Consider the following 15,544-nt stretch of genomic DNA (forward strand, 5'->3'; position numbering starts at 1 on the left):
AAGGATAAACTGGACTTGACCGTAATTTCAATACAACCATAGGGGAAAAAAATTATAGCTCACGAAAGGGCTATTTATCCAGAGAATTTTTCCTTGAGAAAATTACTATTTTGTTGGAGAAAATAAGCTGCAGTCTCTCTTTTAAGCAAAAAAGGGTTAATCCGTAACAGTGACAAACACAATCATGAATAATTCAGGCAGTCAAGAAAAATGCATTCAGGGCCAACCCTCAAGCTGGGTTTATGGAGATTAAAAAACCATTGTTCCTGTCCACAAAAATTATAGTATTTTGGTTTTGTAGTTGCCTTTTGAATTCTTGAATTATTGGTGTTATTTGAGACTCCCTAGGTGTCCCCAGTCTGAGGACATGAATGGTAATCATCATCGTAACATGAAACACCGTAATTTCACTGGTCTTGCCCCCAGTTGGTGACGTAGGACCCCCAGCCATTTTGTAAACACCCCTACCAGATACTTCTGGGGAGCCCCAGAGGTGTCTTATGCATGTTGGCAAACAACACCATTTCTTTTAGATGCTGCCAGTTGGCTCCCTTTGGAGCCACTGTTGATCCCCTCTGTGTGGTCTGCACATCTGAGCCACGTGGCTGTTTGTGGCAAAGCTGGGGAGAATGCTTTCCCCCATGTGTGTCCCTCTGTAACATTCAGAGAGTTTCATTTCAGAGAATTTGTCAGACAAGACACCCCGAAAGACTCTTACAAACACCAAGAGTGCTAGCTGAAATATAAAAGCAAAAACACAACTTTTAAAATAAATGGGTGATGGGGTGCCTGGATGGCTCAGTCGGCTGAGCATCAGACTTTGGCTCAGGTCATGATCTCACAGTTTGTGAGTTTGAGCCCCATGTCGGGCTCTGTGCTGACAGCTCAGGGCCTGGAGCCTGCTTCGGATTCTGTGTCTCCCTCTCTCTGACCCTCCCCCATTCATGCTCTGTCTCTCTCTGTCTCAAAAATAAATAAATGTTAAAAAAAAATTTTAATAAAAAATAAATAAACAAAATAAATGGGTGAGTTTGTCAGAAAGCGGAAGAAACCCTGAATCTTGGCAACAGACAGGAGAATTTGTGGAAGAAGCAGTGAGGTCATCAGCTGCTTTAAGGATGAGTTTTGACTTCAGGGCAGATGATAGAGGTGTGGTGGGATAGAGAAGCTGGGGTCAAAGCCTCAGGCCCGTGAGGGGAGGGGATATGGAGTATCCATCCGTCTACATGACCTGTGATTAGCAACACTATTACAATAAAATCTCCTAAACCAGAGGCAGAAAGCAAATAAACTTGTCCACTCAGCCTGGAATCTGAGTGGATATAAAAGTTTCCTTTGAGAATTTGTGGTCACAGTTGGCCTGAACTTACAGTATTTGTAACATCTGAAATAATTCAGAATCTTAATTTAAAGTGGACCCAAGTCCCACAGGCGCCTTGCAAAAGTGAAGGCAAATCTTCCCAGGGGAAGGCACCATCCAACCCAGGTTTCAGAAAATGCTCACAGAATGGATTCCAAAGCATATGAGCAAACAGTAACACACACACACACACACACACACACACACACACACACACACACACACGCATGCACGCACGCACACACGATGCATAAAGAACCAAGTCACCATGAGCAAGAGTCAGCAGGAAATTTTAAAAAGGTCCTTAAAGACTTTAGGTATTAGAAATATCAGGTAGAGAATACAAATTATGTTTGATGTATTTCTAAAGGTAGGATTTGGAACATAAGAAGTAACAAACTAACAAAATGGCCAGCATACTTGATTTTTAAAAGACAATGAGTTCCAGAAATAAGATATCAGTAGTAATTGAGATTAAAAACCTGGTTGGGGCGTGCCTGGGTGGCTTAGTCGGTTAAGCATCCAACTTCAGCTCAGGTCACGATCTCCCAGTTCATGAGTTCGAGCCCCACGTCAGGCTCTGTGCTGACAGCTCAGAGCCTGGAGATGGATTGGGATTCTGTGTCTCCCTCTCTCTGCCCCTCCCCCACTCATGCTCTGTCTCTCTCCCTCTCTCTCTCTCTCTCAAAAATAAATAAAAAAATTTAAAAACCTGGTGGGATGGTTACACATAGATTAACCTGGAAAGTGAACTACAGTGGACTGGATGAGAGATAGAAATTATACTGAATTCAGAACAGAAACACAAAAAAGAGATACAAGGTGGGAGAGGGAAGTTGTGACAAACAGAGGCTATAAAAGTCCATCATGCACATAGACCAATGGAATAGAATAGAAACCCCAGAACTAGACCCACAAACGTATGGCCAACTAATCTTTGACAAAGCAGGAAAGAACATCCAATGGAAAAAAGACAGTCTCTTTAACAAATGGTGCTGGGAAAACTGGACAGCAACATGCAGAAGATTGAAAATAGACCACTTTCTCACACCATTCACAAAAATAAACTCAAAATGGATAAAGGACCTGAATGTGAGACAGGAAACCATCGAAACCCTAGAGGAGAAAGCAGGAAAAGACCTCTCTGACCTCAGCCGTAGCAATTTCTTATTTGACACATCCCCAAAGGCAAGGGAATTAAAAGCAAAAATGAACTATTGGGACCTTATGAAGATAAAAAGCTTCTGCACAGCAAAGGAAACAACCAACAAAACTAAAAGGCAACCGACGGAATGGGAGAAGATATTTGCAAATGACATATCGGACAAAGGACTAGTATCCAAAATCTGTAAAAAGCTCACCAAACTCCACACCCGAAAAACAAATAATCCAGTGAAGAAATGGGCAGAAAACATGAATAGACACTTCTCTAAAGAAGACATCCGGATGGCCAACAGGCACATGAAAAGATGCTCAACGTCGCTCCTCATCAGGGAAATACAAATCAAAACCACACTCAGATATCACCTCACGCCAGTCAGAGTGGCCAAAATGAACAAATCAGGAGACTATAGATGCTGGAGAGGATGTGGAGAAACGGGAGCCCTCTTGCACTGTTGGTGGGAATGCAAACTGGTGCAGCCACTCTGGAAGACAGTGTGGAGGTTCCTCAAAAAATTAAAAATAGACCTACCCTATGACCCAGCAATAGCACTGCTAGGAATTTACCCAAGGGATACAGGAGTACTGATGCATAGGGGCACTTGCACCCCAACGTTTATAGCAGCACTCTCAACAATAGCCAAAGTATGGCAAGAGCCTAAACGTCCATCAACTGATGAATGGATAAAGAAATTGTGGTTTATATACACAATGGAGTACTACGTGGCAATGAGAAAGAATGAAATATGGCCCTTTGTAGCAACGTGGATGGAACTGGAGAGTGTGATGCTAAGTGAAATAAGCCATTCAGAGAAACACAGATACCATATGTTTTCACTCTTATGTGGATCCTGAGAAACTTAACAGAAACCCATGGGGGAAGGGAAGGAAAAAAAAAAAGAGGTTAGAGTGGGAGAGAGCCAAAGCATAAGAGACTCTTAAAAACTGAGAACAAACTGAGGGTTGATGGGGGGTGGGAGGGAGGGGAGGGTGGGTGATGGGTATTGAGGAGGGCACCTTTTGGGTTGAGCACTGGGTGTTGTATAGAAACCAACTTGACAATAAATTTCATATATTGAAAAAAAATAAAAGTCCATCATGGCTCTCATGACAATGGTGAACAGGCAATATTTGAAGATGTGATGACCGAGAAATTTCCTATATGTGATTAAAACAAATGAATGGATCAGGGAAGAAATGATATCCCAAACTTCTGAAATTACTCTTCATGAGACAAAGTGAGATAGGAACTCAGTATGTAGTGTGTGCGTGGCATACATGTGGATGGATGTGTGTGTGTGAGTGGCATTAGCTAAATGATTATTGTACCATTTTATTCAAGTGGGAGGATTTTCTCTTTATTCTGGTCTATGTTTTCTTACTATTCTGTTCTTCCCTGCCTCAAAATGATAGTTTTTAAAATTTCCTTTATTCCATTTTCTAGTTTGGGAGATATGGGTCTTCTTTCTTTCTTTTTTTAAATTATTTTTTTAAAAGTTCATTGACTTATTTTGAGAGAGACAGAGACAGTGCAAGTGGGGGAGGGGCAGAGAGAGGGCAGAGAGAGGGGAGGATTTTCTCTTTATTCTGGTCTATGTTTTCTTACTATTCTGTTCTTCCCTGCCTCAAAATTATAGTTTTTAAAATTTCCTTTATTCCATTTTCTAGTTTGGAAGATATGGGTCTTCTTTCTTTCTTTTTTTAAATTATTTTTTTAAAAGTTCATTGACTTATTTTGAGAGAGACAGAGACAGTGCAAGTGGGGGAGGGGCAGAGAGAGGGCAGAGAGAGGGGAGGATTTTCTCTTTATTCTGGTCTATGTTTTCTTACTATTCTGTTCTTCCCTGCCTCAAAATTATAGTTTTTAAAATTTCCTTTATTCCATTTTCTAGTTTGGAAGATATGGGTCTTCTTTCTTTCTTTTTTTAAATTATTTTTTTAAAAGTTCATCGACTTATTTTGAGAGAGACAGAGACAGTGCAAGTGGGGGAGGGCCAGAGAGAGGGAATCCCAAGCAGAGTCTGCCCTGCCAGTGCAGAGCCCAAGGTGGGGCTCCAACCCACAAACCCGTGAGACCATGACCTGAGTCAAAACCAAGAGCCTGATTCTTACCTGACTGAGCCACCCAGGTGCCCAACTTTTTAAGAAAACATATAATATTGTAATATATTATTAATATTTTAATATAATAAATCTAAAGTTATTTAGTATTAAATCCTGCTCCCAAATTGGAAAGAACTTTTCCACACTGTTTATTGGACTTCCTTTTCCCATTTCCCTTGGTCGAAAATTGCAAACTTACGTTTCTCAACTTTTATTATAAAAGTTTTCATACATAGAAAGTTGAAAGAATTTTACAGTGAGCATTCATATTCCTACCACTGAGATTCTATCATTAATATTTCCACAATTGTGTTATTACATCTCTCCATTTATTTAGCTTCAATCCATCCATCACTTTATCTTATTTTTTGATGCTTCCGAGTATATTACAGATCATCTACCTTTGTTTTTAAAGTTTCTTTATTTTGAGAGAGAAAGTGTGGGTGGGGGAGGGGCAGAGAGAGAGGGAAAGAGAATCCCAAGCAGGCTCCACGCTGTCAACAAGAAGCCTGGCACAGGGCTCAATCCCACAAATTGTGAGATCATGACCTTAGCTGAAACCAAGAGTTAGATGCTTTAATTGACTGAACCACCCAGGCTCCCCACCTTTGTTTTTAAACCAAATAAAAGAAAATAGCTCGTCCTACTAGTAAGTCAATATTGACTTATTTACTAATATAAATTAATTTATCTAAATTAAATACATTTAATGTATCTTTTTTGTTTTACCAATTTATTTGCTCACCTCTCACACTTGCTGCTTATGTTTGTGTTTGTCACTGTATGTGGGTCTGAAAGGCCTCTTCCCAAGTTGTCGTTCCATATGATTTGTGAACAAGGAAAATGGGGGTGGGGGGGAATGGCCTGTGTGAATTGTGTAGCAAATTGGAGTAAAGGATCTTTAAGTAAAGGGCTGGAGAGTTTTTCTTACCTGATACCATTTATGAACTTTATGATGTCTATTTGGCTGCCAAGAGATGTTATGGCAGACTTAGAATAGTTTTAGAAGAATAAACTGGGTTTCTGCAAGTTTTCTGGAGGAAATAGAATGTCTTGAGTTGCACTCAATATTATTTTATTATTACGACTACAATTCTCTTCATAAAGAGCTAGTTTACCATTCAGTCAAGCACAAATGTATGACACCTATTACAGGTTAGCATTTAAGTGTCTAAATTCAATTCTATGCAATTTCAAATTAAAAATGGAAGCAACTTCATGTGATGTATTAATCTGTTTGATTTTTAATATGCAGAAGCATAAAGGGTTAAATGCTGAATCGTTAATGGCTTTTGGAATAATAGGCTTTTCAGCTGATAGAAACTACAAAATGAATCTATCAGTTAATGATCGCTCTACATGGAAAAATTAATAGGAAAAAAAATGATTCCTTTACATAAGATATTGTTACATAACTTTTGTCTGGTTCTAAGGTAGAAATGTCTATGGCTATCAGCATAGTGAAGGGGAATTATATTTTAGTTCATCTGAGGTGTAATGATATGATGTGAGGGTAGGAAGAAACAAAAAAAAATTTTTTTTAAGTAGGGTTCATATCCAGGGTGGCGCTCAATGCAGAGCTTGACCTCATGACCCTGAGATCAAGACCTGAGCTGAGTCAGATGCTTAACCAACTGAGCTACCCAGGCACCTCAGAATGAAAAATTATTTCCTGTTTTTTACCTTCCCCTCAACAAAGGCTTATAAAAACATCAGATTGCTTCTTTTTAAAATGCCTATCTTGGAATTGTCTCAATTTTTATTTCAATCTTACTTCTTAGCAGCTCACAGAGTTACTATCTGTGTTAGTTATTTGGAAAACATAATGTGCTTTGAGAATAAATTATTCATGATTTAAACCATCTTCAAACCAGGCCTGGACTCTCAGCTAAATGAAGAAGTGTTGGATGATCATGGTAGCATTTGGCAAACAAAGTCTAATACACAATATATTTACTTTCCCTAGCGACAGAACAGGTTGACAATATTCCCATTCCACATGTTAGTACTTGTCATCCAAAACAACGCATTTCCACTTTCAACTATCTAAGGGCTCCATCTATACCCTGGGTGATGTGCTATGGTGTGGGGAAAAGTGCACAGGATCAAGACCTGATGAAGTGTGTTTGAATTTTGGATCTGTTGTGATCTAGGATTGCTCTGAGCTTCAGTTTTTCATGAGGATGAGAGTTTTATAAGCCATGAATACTATCAATGTATTCATGCAGTAATACCATGTATATATTATTAATAACTCAGAAGCAGCATTGCAGATATCCATATAGTAAATATAGATTCTAAATTAGATAAATCTGCAAGTTCAGTTGGTAGAAATGTTGAAAGACGTGATTTTAATGTGTTGAAATTCAACTCAAATTAACTTAAGACGAATGCACTGGCTAACTTAGCTAGGAAGACAGGAGTACACAGATGTCACTTGTTTCAGGCATGTTAATATCAAATGAAGTCTTTATCTCTCTTGTTTTGTTTTGTTTTGTTTTATTTTGTTTTGTTTTCATTCTCATTGGCTTCATTGTCTTTCCATGCAGATAGGGTTTTGTGTGTGGTAAGATGACTGCTAAAACTCCCAATTTGTGTCCTTCAAACTCTGTGATCCAAAAAAGAAAGGTGCTTTTTCCTCCATTTCCATTTTAAATCCTTCCTTCCATCCATCCATCCATCCATCCCAGGGAAGAATTCTCCACCCAATGCTTGAGGTCAGAGGAATGGGGCTCTCTGAGATATGGATTGAAGAGGCAGAGTTTGGGGATCGGCAGCCCCACTAGAATTACATGACTTGAGTGAAGGGAGAGCAATTGAAACAATTATCCAAAAGCTAAAAGCTGGGCAGACGTTCTGGAGAACAGTATGGCGGTTCCTCGACAAACTAAAAATAGAACTACCCTACTATCCAGCAATTGCATTATTAGGTATTTACCTCAAGGATACAAAAATACAGATTCAAAGGGGTACATGCACCCCAATGTATATAGCAGTATATAGCAGCATTATCAATAATAGCCAAACTATGGAGAGAAACTAAATGTCCATTGACTGATGAATGGATAAAGAGGAGGTGATACACACACACACACACACACACACACACACACACACACAATGGAATATTATATTACTCGGCGATCAAAAAGAATGAAATCTTGCTATTTGCAACAATGTGGGTGGAGCTAGAATGTATTATATGCTAAATGAAAAGTCAATCAGAGAAAGACAAATACCACATGATTTCACTCATATGCGGAATTTAAGAAACAAAACATATGGGAAGGGGGGCAAGAGGAGGAAGGGAAACTAACAAGAGACTCTTAAAGGTGGAAACAAAATGAGGTTTGATGGAGGGAGGAGGGAGAGGGATGGGCTAGATGGGTGACAGGGATTAAGAAGGGCACTTGTTATGATGAGCACTGGGTGTTGTATGTAAACAATGAACCACTGAATTCTACTCCTGAAACCAATACCATACCACATGTTAACTAAAATTAAAAAAAAAAGGAATGGTCGCTGTCACTACATCAGTCACACTAAGAGAATCAGGAAAAGAGTCTTGCTGTACTTATGAAATACACACACCCTCTTCACTCTATCACAACTCTCTTGCTCTAAATTAGTGTGCCCATCATCTTAGTTTGCCCAGGACAGTCCTGTTTCATGCCTGTTTTCCTAATAGAATTATTAAAATTATATCTTTTCATTCTCAAAGTGTCTCAGTTTGGACAATCAACCAGACAGTTACTGAAAATCAATTAGCAATTCGGCTCGAGCCCCCCATCTGTCTTAAATCATCCTGATCCTTAGACTCAGCTGAACTTTGATTTGAACTTTGATCACTTCTCTGCCTTTCTTGTCCACCCCAGTGTCTGATGCTCTACACTTGGAGCTCTTCTCAGGACATACAGGACATATTCGTTCCATTTTCTTTCCTTTTAGTGGTCACCTCACTTTCTCTTTCCTGGGCTTTTCCAGATATCAAGTAGTGATGAAGAGGGCTTCATAACCTGCCTATCTATCTGCTCAGAGCATCTCTGGGAGCGGAATTTCCCCTCTGGAAATTGCTCCGAGTTAAATGTACAGTCAAATAATGTAGTTTCAGCCCATGCTCTTTGTTTCTTCAGAATAGAGGCTTGCATGGATCACTTAGGCATGGCCTTATGTTTCCTGTTCTGTTGTATAAGCTCGGGCAAGTGGGGTCGGGGTGACGATGGATAATCCAATTAATACAGTGCGATGGTGCCAAAAGAAACACATTTTCTTGGTGATATGTTTGCACTTGTTCTCTTCACACACCAGCTGAGAAGGAAGCACCTGTGTCAGCTTGGCCAGGAGCCCCCTGGCTGCTTGTGTGCTGGATCAGGTGGAGGTCGTGAAGGGCATGGATGAGACAGAAAGCAATCTCATTCTCTGTCCAAAATACTCGGATTCGATAGGGAGGAGTGGATAGCCCTGGTGCGCAGACTTGGGAGAGGGCAGGACCGAGGCCGTGCAAGTTCAGGGACCACCCTCACTATGCGTTCTGAATAAATGGAGCTCCTACCCCTTTGTATTCTATTGCATACAACATCTGCATGCACATGTCTGGTGTCTGCTGCTCTGAAGAAAAGTACTTAGGGGGAAACAACATGTAAAAAAAGGTTTGGGGGGAAGTTTTTCACTTATTCAACAAGTAATGTGTATTTTGTCTTGCGCTCTGTGCCAGGTGCTGTTAACATATTCTGGGGGATGTAGCAGGGATGTGTATAGTGTGTGTGAGATGACAGAAAATACATGTATTGATCTCTGCCCCTGGTTCCTAGCACAGAGCTCCTAACATCCTTATATTTTCTTAAGTGATAATACTAGGAGTATCTCTTGTTCTATTATTTGTCTTTGACTCTGTCCCTAATCCAGGGCTCCTAAAACTTTGTAAATTCCTAAGTGATAAGAGCACGAGGAGTGTCTTTTGTTCTAACAAAAGTAAGTCTGAGTGGGCCCCTGGATGACTCCTCAATGGCAGCTGGTCACGAGAAAGACCAAGCTATGATTAGAAACTTGGAATTTTCGGCCCCATCCTCCATTCTTCAGAGAGAGGAGAGGAGCCGGAAATTGAAGTGAATTAATAATTGATCATGCCTCATGAGGAAACCTCTATAAAAATCTCAGTAGTCAGGGGATTGGAGAGTTTCCAGGCTGATGAATACAACCACACTGGGGGGGGGGGCGGTGATGTACCCCAACTCCAGGGGAACAGAAGCTCCTGCACTCAGAACCCTCTGAGATCTCGCCCTATGTGTCTCTTCATCTGACTGTTCATCTGTATCCTTTATCATATGCTTTAACAATCTGGTAAACCGAGGTGTTTTCCTGAGTTCTGTGAATTGCTCTAGCAAATTAATTGGACCTGAGGTCTTTGGAATCTCTGATCTATAGCTGGTTGGTCAGAAGCACAAGTGATAAGGTGCTCCAATGGCATAATTGGTTAGCATGCAGTACTTACACAGAAGCACAGGTGATACCTTGGGCTTGCAACTGGCATCTGAAGTGTATGTTTGGGAGTGTGTGTGTGTGTGTGTGTGTGTGTGTGTTGGACAGGGGTAAGTCTTGTGAGATTGAGCCCTTAACCTGTGGAATCTGATTCTATCTCTGGTTTGATAGTGTTGAATTCTTGGAGACTTTGCTGGTCTGAGAATTGCTTGATGGTGTGGGGGAAAACCTCTGCACATTTAGTAACCAGAAGTGTTGTGTGTGAGTAGGAGGCTCGCAGGGAAGACACACGTAGTAGGGAAGAACTGGATTTTCCCTACACAAGTGAAAAGCTGAGTTTTTTCCATTTTAACATCTGTATGCATATAGTAGTGCACTCTGTTATGGCGGAGTCTACATTTTAGTGAATGGGGACAGACAATAAACAAATACAATAAAACATACAGCATATAGCGTTTTGGGTGATAAGTGTTATGGAAAAAAGCAGAGAAGGTTAAGGGAGATCTGCAGTTCAGAGCAGGTGGTTGCAAATTTAAAAACAAGCAATCAGAATAGGCTTCAGAGATAAGGTGACATGTGAGCAAAAACTTAGAAATAAGGGAGAGACACAGACAAATATCTGGGAGAAAACCTTCTAAATAGAGGGGACAGCCCATGTAAAGTCCCTGAAGGGCAAATGTGCCTGGTGTGTTCAGAAGGAGTAAGGCCCCTGTGGCTGAAGGTGGTGGGAGGAGGAGGAGGGGAGAGGAGCAGGAGAGGAGAGGAGAGGCAAGGGGAGCTGGTAGGTGAAATAGGGCAGGCTTTAAGGTCATTTAACTTGGAAATAAATGGGAGGCCTAGGCTTCCCAGCTGAGGCTTTTAATTGCATTATTGCCTAACGCATCTTGATGGATATTGTGCAATTTAATTCCTGCAGGAAATGTTCAGTATTTGTGTTTCTTTTGAATGTGAGACAGGCTAATTCCTTGCACACTGTACATTCATTAGGTTTACAATAAGCTCTGCTTTCAAGTACAGGGCTTTCCACATAGAGGCACTTGTTAAATGAAGAAATGAACAAATGAGGCTGGCATTTTAGCTCCCTCCAAGTAGGTTCTCAATGTATTATTGCAAGTTTCTTGCCTCCATGCCCTTTTCTCACTTGGGCTCTATTCAGCTGCCTGTGCTCTTTCAACTGTATATTTTTCTGCCTGTCTTTGCCCATCCCATTTCCGCTTGCTTGAGACGCTCTCCCCAAACCTTCTTAATTCTGCCTAATATTAAAGACCCAGGACAAGCTCCACTTCCTCCGGGAAGCCGCTCCAGACTCTCTGAACTTTGTTGCCTTTTCTGAGCTCCTATAGCATTATTCGTCTGACAGCAATCATTGGCTTAGTATCTACCGAGTTGCATCATTTTTGGTGTTTATTAAAAAAAAAACAGTTTGCACTCTTTCTATGCATTTGCCAACAAATACACAAATGAATGTTAGCATCTTAGGAAGATACTTTCACCATTTTTGTTTTATAGAAGCTGGCTGGATACGAGGGGCTCAGACTTGGCGCATCTGACGCAGATTAATAAAGAAGCAGTGCACCGGGACCAGGACCTAAATCGTACTCCAGACAAGCCAAAGTCACCGTCCTTCCTATTCATTAAAGGGTTAATCTAGCACTTCCTTTCCACGCCCAGCTCCACGCCCAGCTAACTCCACCCCTCCCAGGGAGTCTTAAGCAGCCGCGGTGCAGGAAGCTTGTCCTTGGCGGGATGCCGTAGTGGCCCTGGCCCGGTGGCTCAGTTGCCCTGCGAACATGGCGGCCTCCGAGTCAGCGCCGGCGGTGAATCCAGGCACCGCGGAGGCTGAGGAGGAGACGATTCTCTATGACTTGTTGGTCAACACCGAGTGGCCCTCGGAGACAGAAGTGCAGGTGAACCAGGCCCCTCCAGAGCTGCGGCCAGCATGGCGCGGACGCTGTCCGGGCAGAGCCACGTAAACTGGAGCCACGTAGGGGAGTGGAGCCGGGTGGGAGGGGGAGCAAGGTTCCGCCGCTTGTACCGTCGCCTTGGCAACGGCACCGCGGGCTAGCTGGGGTCTGGTTCCGCTAAAGCAGGGGTACCTGAGATCCCTCCTGGGCTCCCAGTTCTGTTGTCGGGATAGAACCTCGGGCTCTGGGTCTCAGTTTCATTGTATTTGGAGGGGAGGCACAGCGTTGGGACTCCAGGGTCCTTCTGCTGTCTGGACTCTGGGTGGTCCTTTCAGGAAGGCGAGGCAAGAGCTGACCAGGGCTGAGCCTCATCTGCAGCGGGAGAACTTTCCAGGACCCTACAGTCATCTCAGCAGCTGGAGGGCCGCCACTGAAACCTTTACTCCTTCTTGGGGCTGAATTGCGCCCATTCTTGTGTACTTCAGTAAAGAAGCATTTAGTGTGCTTGTATGTCCGTCCGTGTCCCAAATACTGTGTTGGGCGCTGGGCGTAGGAAGGTGAATAACTTTTGTGGTGCCTGCAGTCTAGACTGGGGCCAGTCCAGTAAACCTTTTTCATCACTTAGCGTAATTGCGCTGTGCTGGTGGTGTGAACAGAATGCTGCCAGAGGGAAAAGTGAGGAGGTGCTGATCTGCAGTTAGGTTTCCTGCTAAAGAAGGGGTTCTAGAGGTTGGTAACCTGCATTGGACCTTAGAGTCTGCAGTCATTCCTTAGAGAGGGGCCTCTCAGCGCAAGGTGAATAGTAGGGGCCAGGAACCCACATTTATTCAACACATTTTTTGAGTGCCTAACTTGTGCCAGTCATTGTTTTCGACTCAGAGGATGCAGCAAGGGCCAAAAGGACTTTTATTAAAATCAGGCAGTCCGACCATATGAATTCTTTTTTCACATCTTTCCTGGGTGTTTCTTTACTAGAGAAACTACTCATTTTCTTATAAAGTTTGTAGTTTTTCTTTAACCTCCTTCCCCCTTGCAGTTTCTGCTTGTCTTGAATAATGTATTTTTTAGGCTGGCAGAGATCTGCATACATACTACTGTTTTTCGAGTACAGTATTTACTTAGTTGATGTTTGTCTTGAACAAAGTGAATATTGTAGGTCCTGCAGCTAGGATGTTGTTGCTGCTGCTATTGGTTGAACAAATACTGGTTTTCACTGTGTGGCACCCACTGGTTAATTACAGGAATGTTTCAGAATGCTTAACATTTTAAATTGATTAAAAAAAGAAGCACAGTATCAGCTTCCATTGAAACCTCTGAGCACTTTTTTTTTTTTTTTTTGGTTCTATTGATTTCAGCTGTCTAAATTCAAGCTCTTGGAAGGGCAATTGCATCTGATTCATCTTTATAACCCTCCCCGGGACCAAACTGTGTCTTAACTGCAAAGCGGATAATCGGTTCATGTTTGTGGAATGGAATCATTTTTCTGTGCTTTTAAGACCTATCTGTCTGCCCTTACTGCTCCTTCCTTAACAGTACATGAGTGCGTTTTATTCATTATTTGTTGCTTCTGCTATTGTTTACCCTACTCGGTTTAGTCTATACTTAAGGAACTATTTAACACAGCAATTGTATATCCGTGTGTTAGTGGGATTTCCTCTGTGGGCCTGCAACAAATAATAAGCTTGCCTCCAAGATACGAGTTTATTAATCCGTATGACCACTTTTCCAAGCAAAACTTAGGCCACTGTAACCCACCCAAATAGCCCGTGCTGGACTGGCAACTAGTATGGTCTTGGGCTGGTGTTTTGATGTTTCGTGTTTGAGGGGGACTTGGGTGGCTCAGTTGGTTAAAGGTCCGACTTCAGCTCAGGTCACAATCTTGCAGTCTGAGTTTGAGCCCTTCATCGGGCTCTGTGCTGACGAGTCAGAGCCTGGAGCCTGCTTCAGATTCTGTGTTTCCCTCGCTCTCTGCCCTTCCCCCACTCATGCGCTGTCTCTGTCTTTCAAAAAATGTATAAATGTTAAAGAGAAATTAATTACGTGATGTTTGGTATTTGACTTTCCATCTTGAATCTTTGGATTCCCTAGCAAAGTTTGTGCTGACAAATGCCTATAACTCCACTGTGCTCAGTTTTGCTCCCACTGTTTTCAGTCCTGCTTTTCCTTCTTTTGTCTCTGAATAGTAGTTTTTAAATACTGGTAGCTGTACCCTGTACTGAGCATTAGCAAAAGAATATAATTTTACATGTTGTGTCAGTATCACAAGAAAATTCTCAAACGTAATACATTTTTCTTTCCAATTGCAGTCTAGAGGCAACCGAAAACATGGTGCATACTTTATCATCACCAAAGCAATTAGAGGTAATGTAGCTTATTTATTTTTCTCTATATAATGATAAGAGCAGATGATTTTTTTCCCATTTCATTTGTAACTTTATTGTTTTTGAAACTTTAGGAGTTTTAAAAATGTTCTTTAGACTTATAACGGAAAGCCTGATAAAAGTGAATAGCATACATGTTACCTGAATTTAATTTTTTATATGTATGCATATTAATTACGTATGATATATGGGTATATAGGTGTATATGCCGATATATGTGTGCATACACACATTTTTTTTTTTTTTTTTTTTAAATTTTTTTTTTTCAACGTTTTTTATTTATTTTTGGGACAGAGAGAGACAGAGCATGAACGGGGGAGGGGCAGAGAGAGAGGGAGACACAGAATCGGAAACAGGCTCCAGGCTCCGAGCCATCAGCCCAGAGCCTGACGCGGGGCTCGAACTCACGGACCGCGAGATCGTGACCTGGCTGAAGTCGGACGCTTAACCGACTGCGCCACCCAGGCGCCCCGCATACACACATTTTTAATGCAGTTGAGAGCTAAACTATGGCCTAACTTTAACCCTTATGAATGTATTCTAGAAGAAATGAAGAAAATCAAATCCAGTATGGGTCCCAGAGAGTCTAGACATTGAAAGTGAAAAGACAATGACCAGCTGTTTTAAGTGGTTTACACGATATTTCTGCTACATCTGGCCAGAGTTCTTCAGATTAAATATTTTATCAACCAGAGCATTCATGTAACTGCTGACAGAGTTTACGTATACATACGAGCTCACGGTATCAGAGCAAGTCTTCAGCACTTGTTTCTAAGCTGGTGCTATGGGGACTTTATGTACATTTATTGATACAGTCCTTTACCACACCAGCAAGGTAGGTACTGTTATGACTTCGTGTTTTTAGATGAGGAAACTTGCCCAGGATTATTCATTTGGAATTTGACTGCATGTCTTTCTGCCTCCAAAGCTCATCCTCATAACGCTGGTGAATTTGAGCCACTTACACAGAGAAGATTCAGTTTCAAAGGAGTCGAGTACTTGAAATTAACTATTTTATCTCCTGATAAAGATTATTTTCTGATACAAGCGCTAGCATTTTCAGTTTTCATTGTGACTAATGTTTTGAAATTTTGAAAATTTAGAAAATGTACCCAGGTGATAAAATTCATTTAGAGAAATTTAGAGAATATGGAAAA

The 15,544-nt window shown here is 41.5% G+C and overlaps 1 protein-coding gene across 2 annotated transcripts in view; it reads left to right on the forward strand.

Moving 5' to 3' along the window:
- Positions 1 to 11,823: 11,823 nt before the first annotated feature.
- Positions 11,824 to 15,544, forward strand: part of NBAS (NBAS subunit of NRZ tethering complex) — a 329,555-nt gene continuing 325,834 nt past the window's right edge. For both annotated transcript variants that reach the window (XM_053891145.1, XM_019451545.2), the window contains exons 1-2: positions 11,824 to 12,009; positions 14,313 to 14,367. In XM_053891145.1, coding sequence (XP_053747120.1) covers positions 11,893 to 12,009; positions 14,313 to 14,367 — 172 coding nt within the window. In that variant the 5' untranslated portion in view covers positions 11,824 to 11,892. The remainder of the gene's footprint in view (positions 12,010 to 14,312; positions 14,368 to 15,544) is intronic.

Source organism: Panthera pardus, unplaced genomic scaffold (genome assembly GCF_024362965.1).
Source record: "Panthera pardus isolate Hobbes unplaced genomic scaffold, ASM2436296v1 HiC_scaffold_26, whole genome shotgun sequence".
NCBI classification, from domain to species: Eukaryota; Metazoa; Chordata; class Mammalia; order Carnivora; family Felidae; genus Panthera; species Panthera pardus.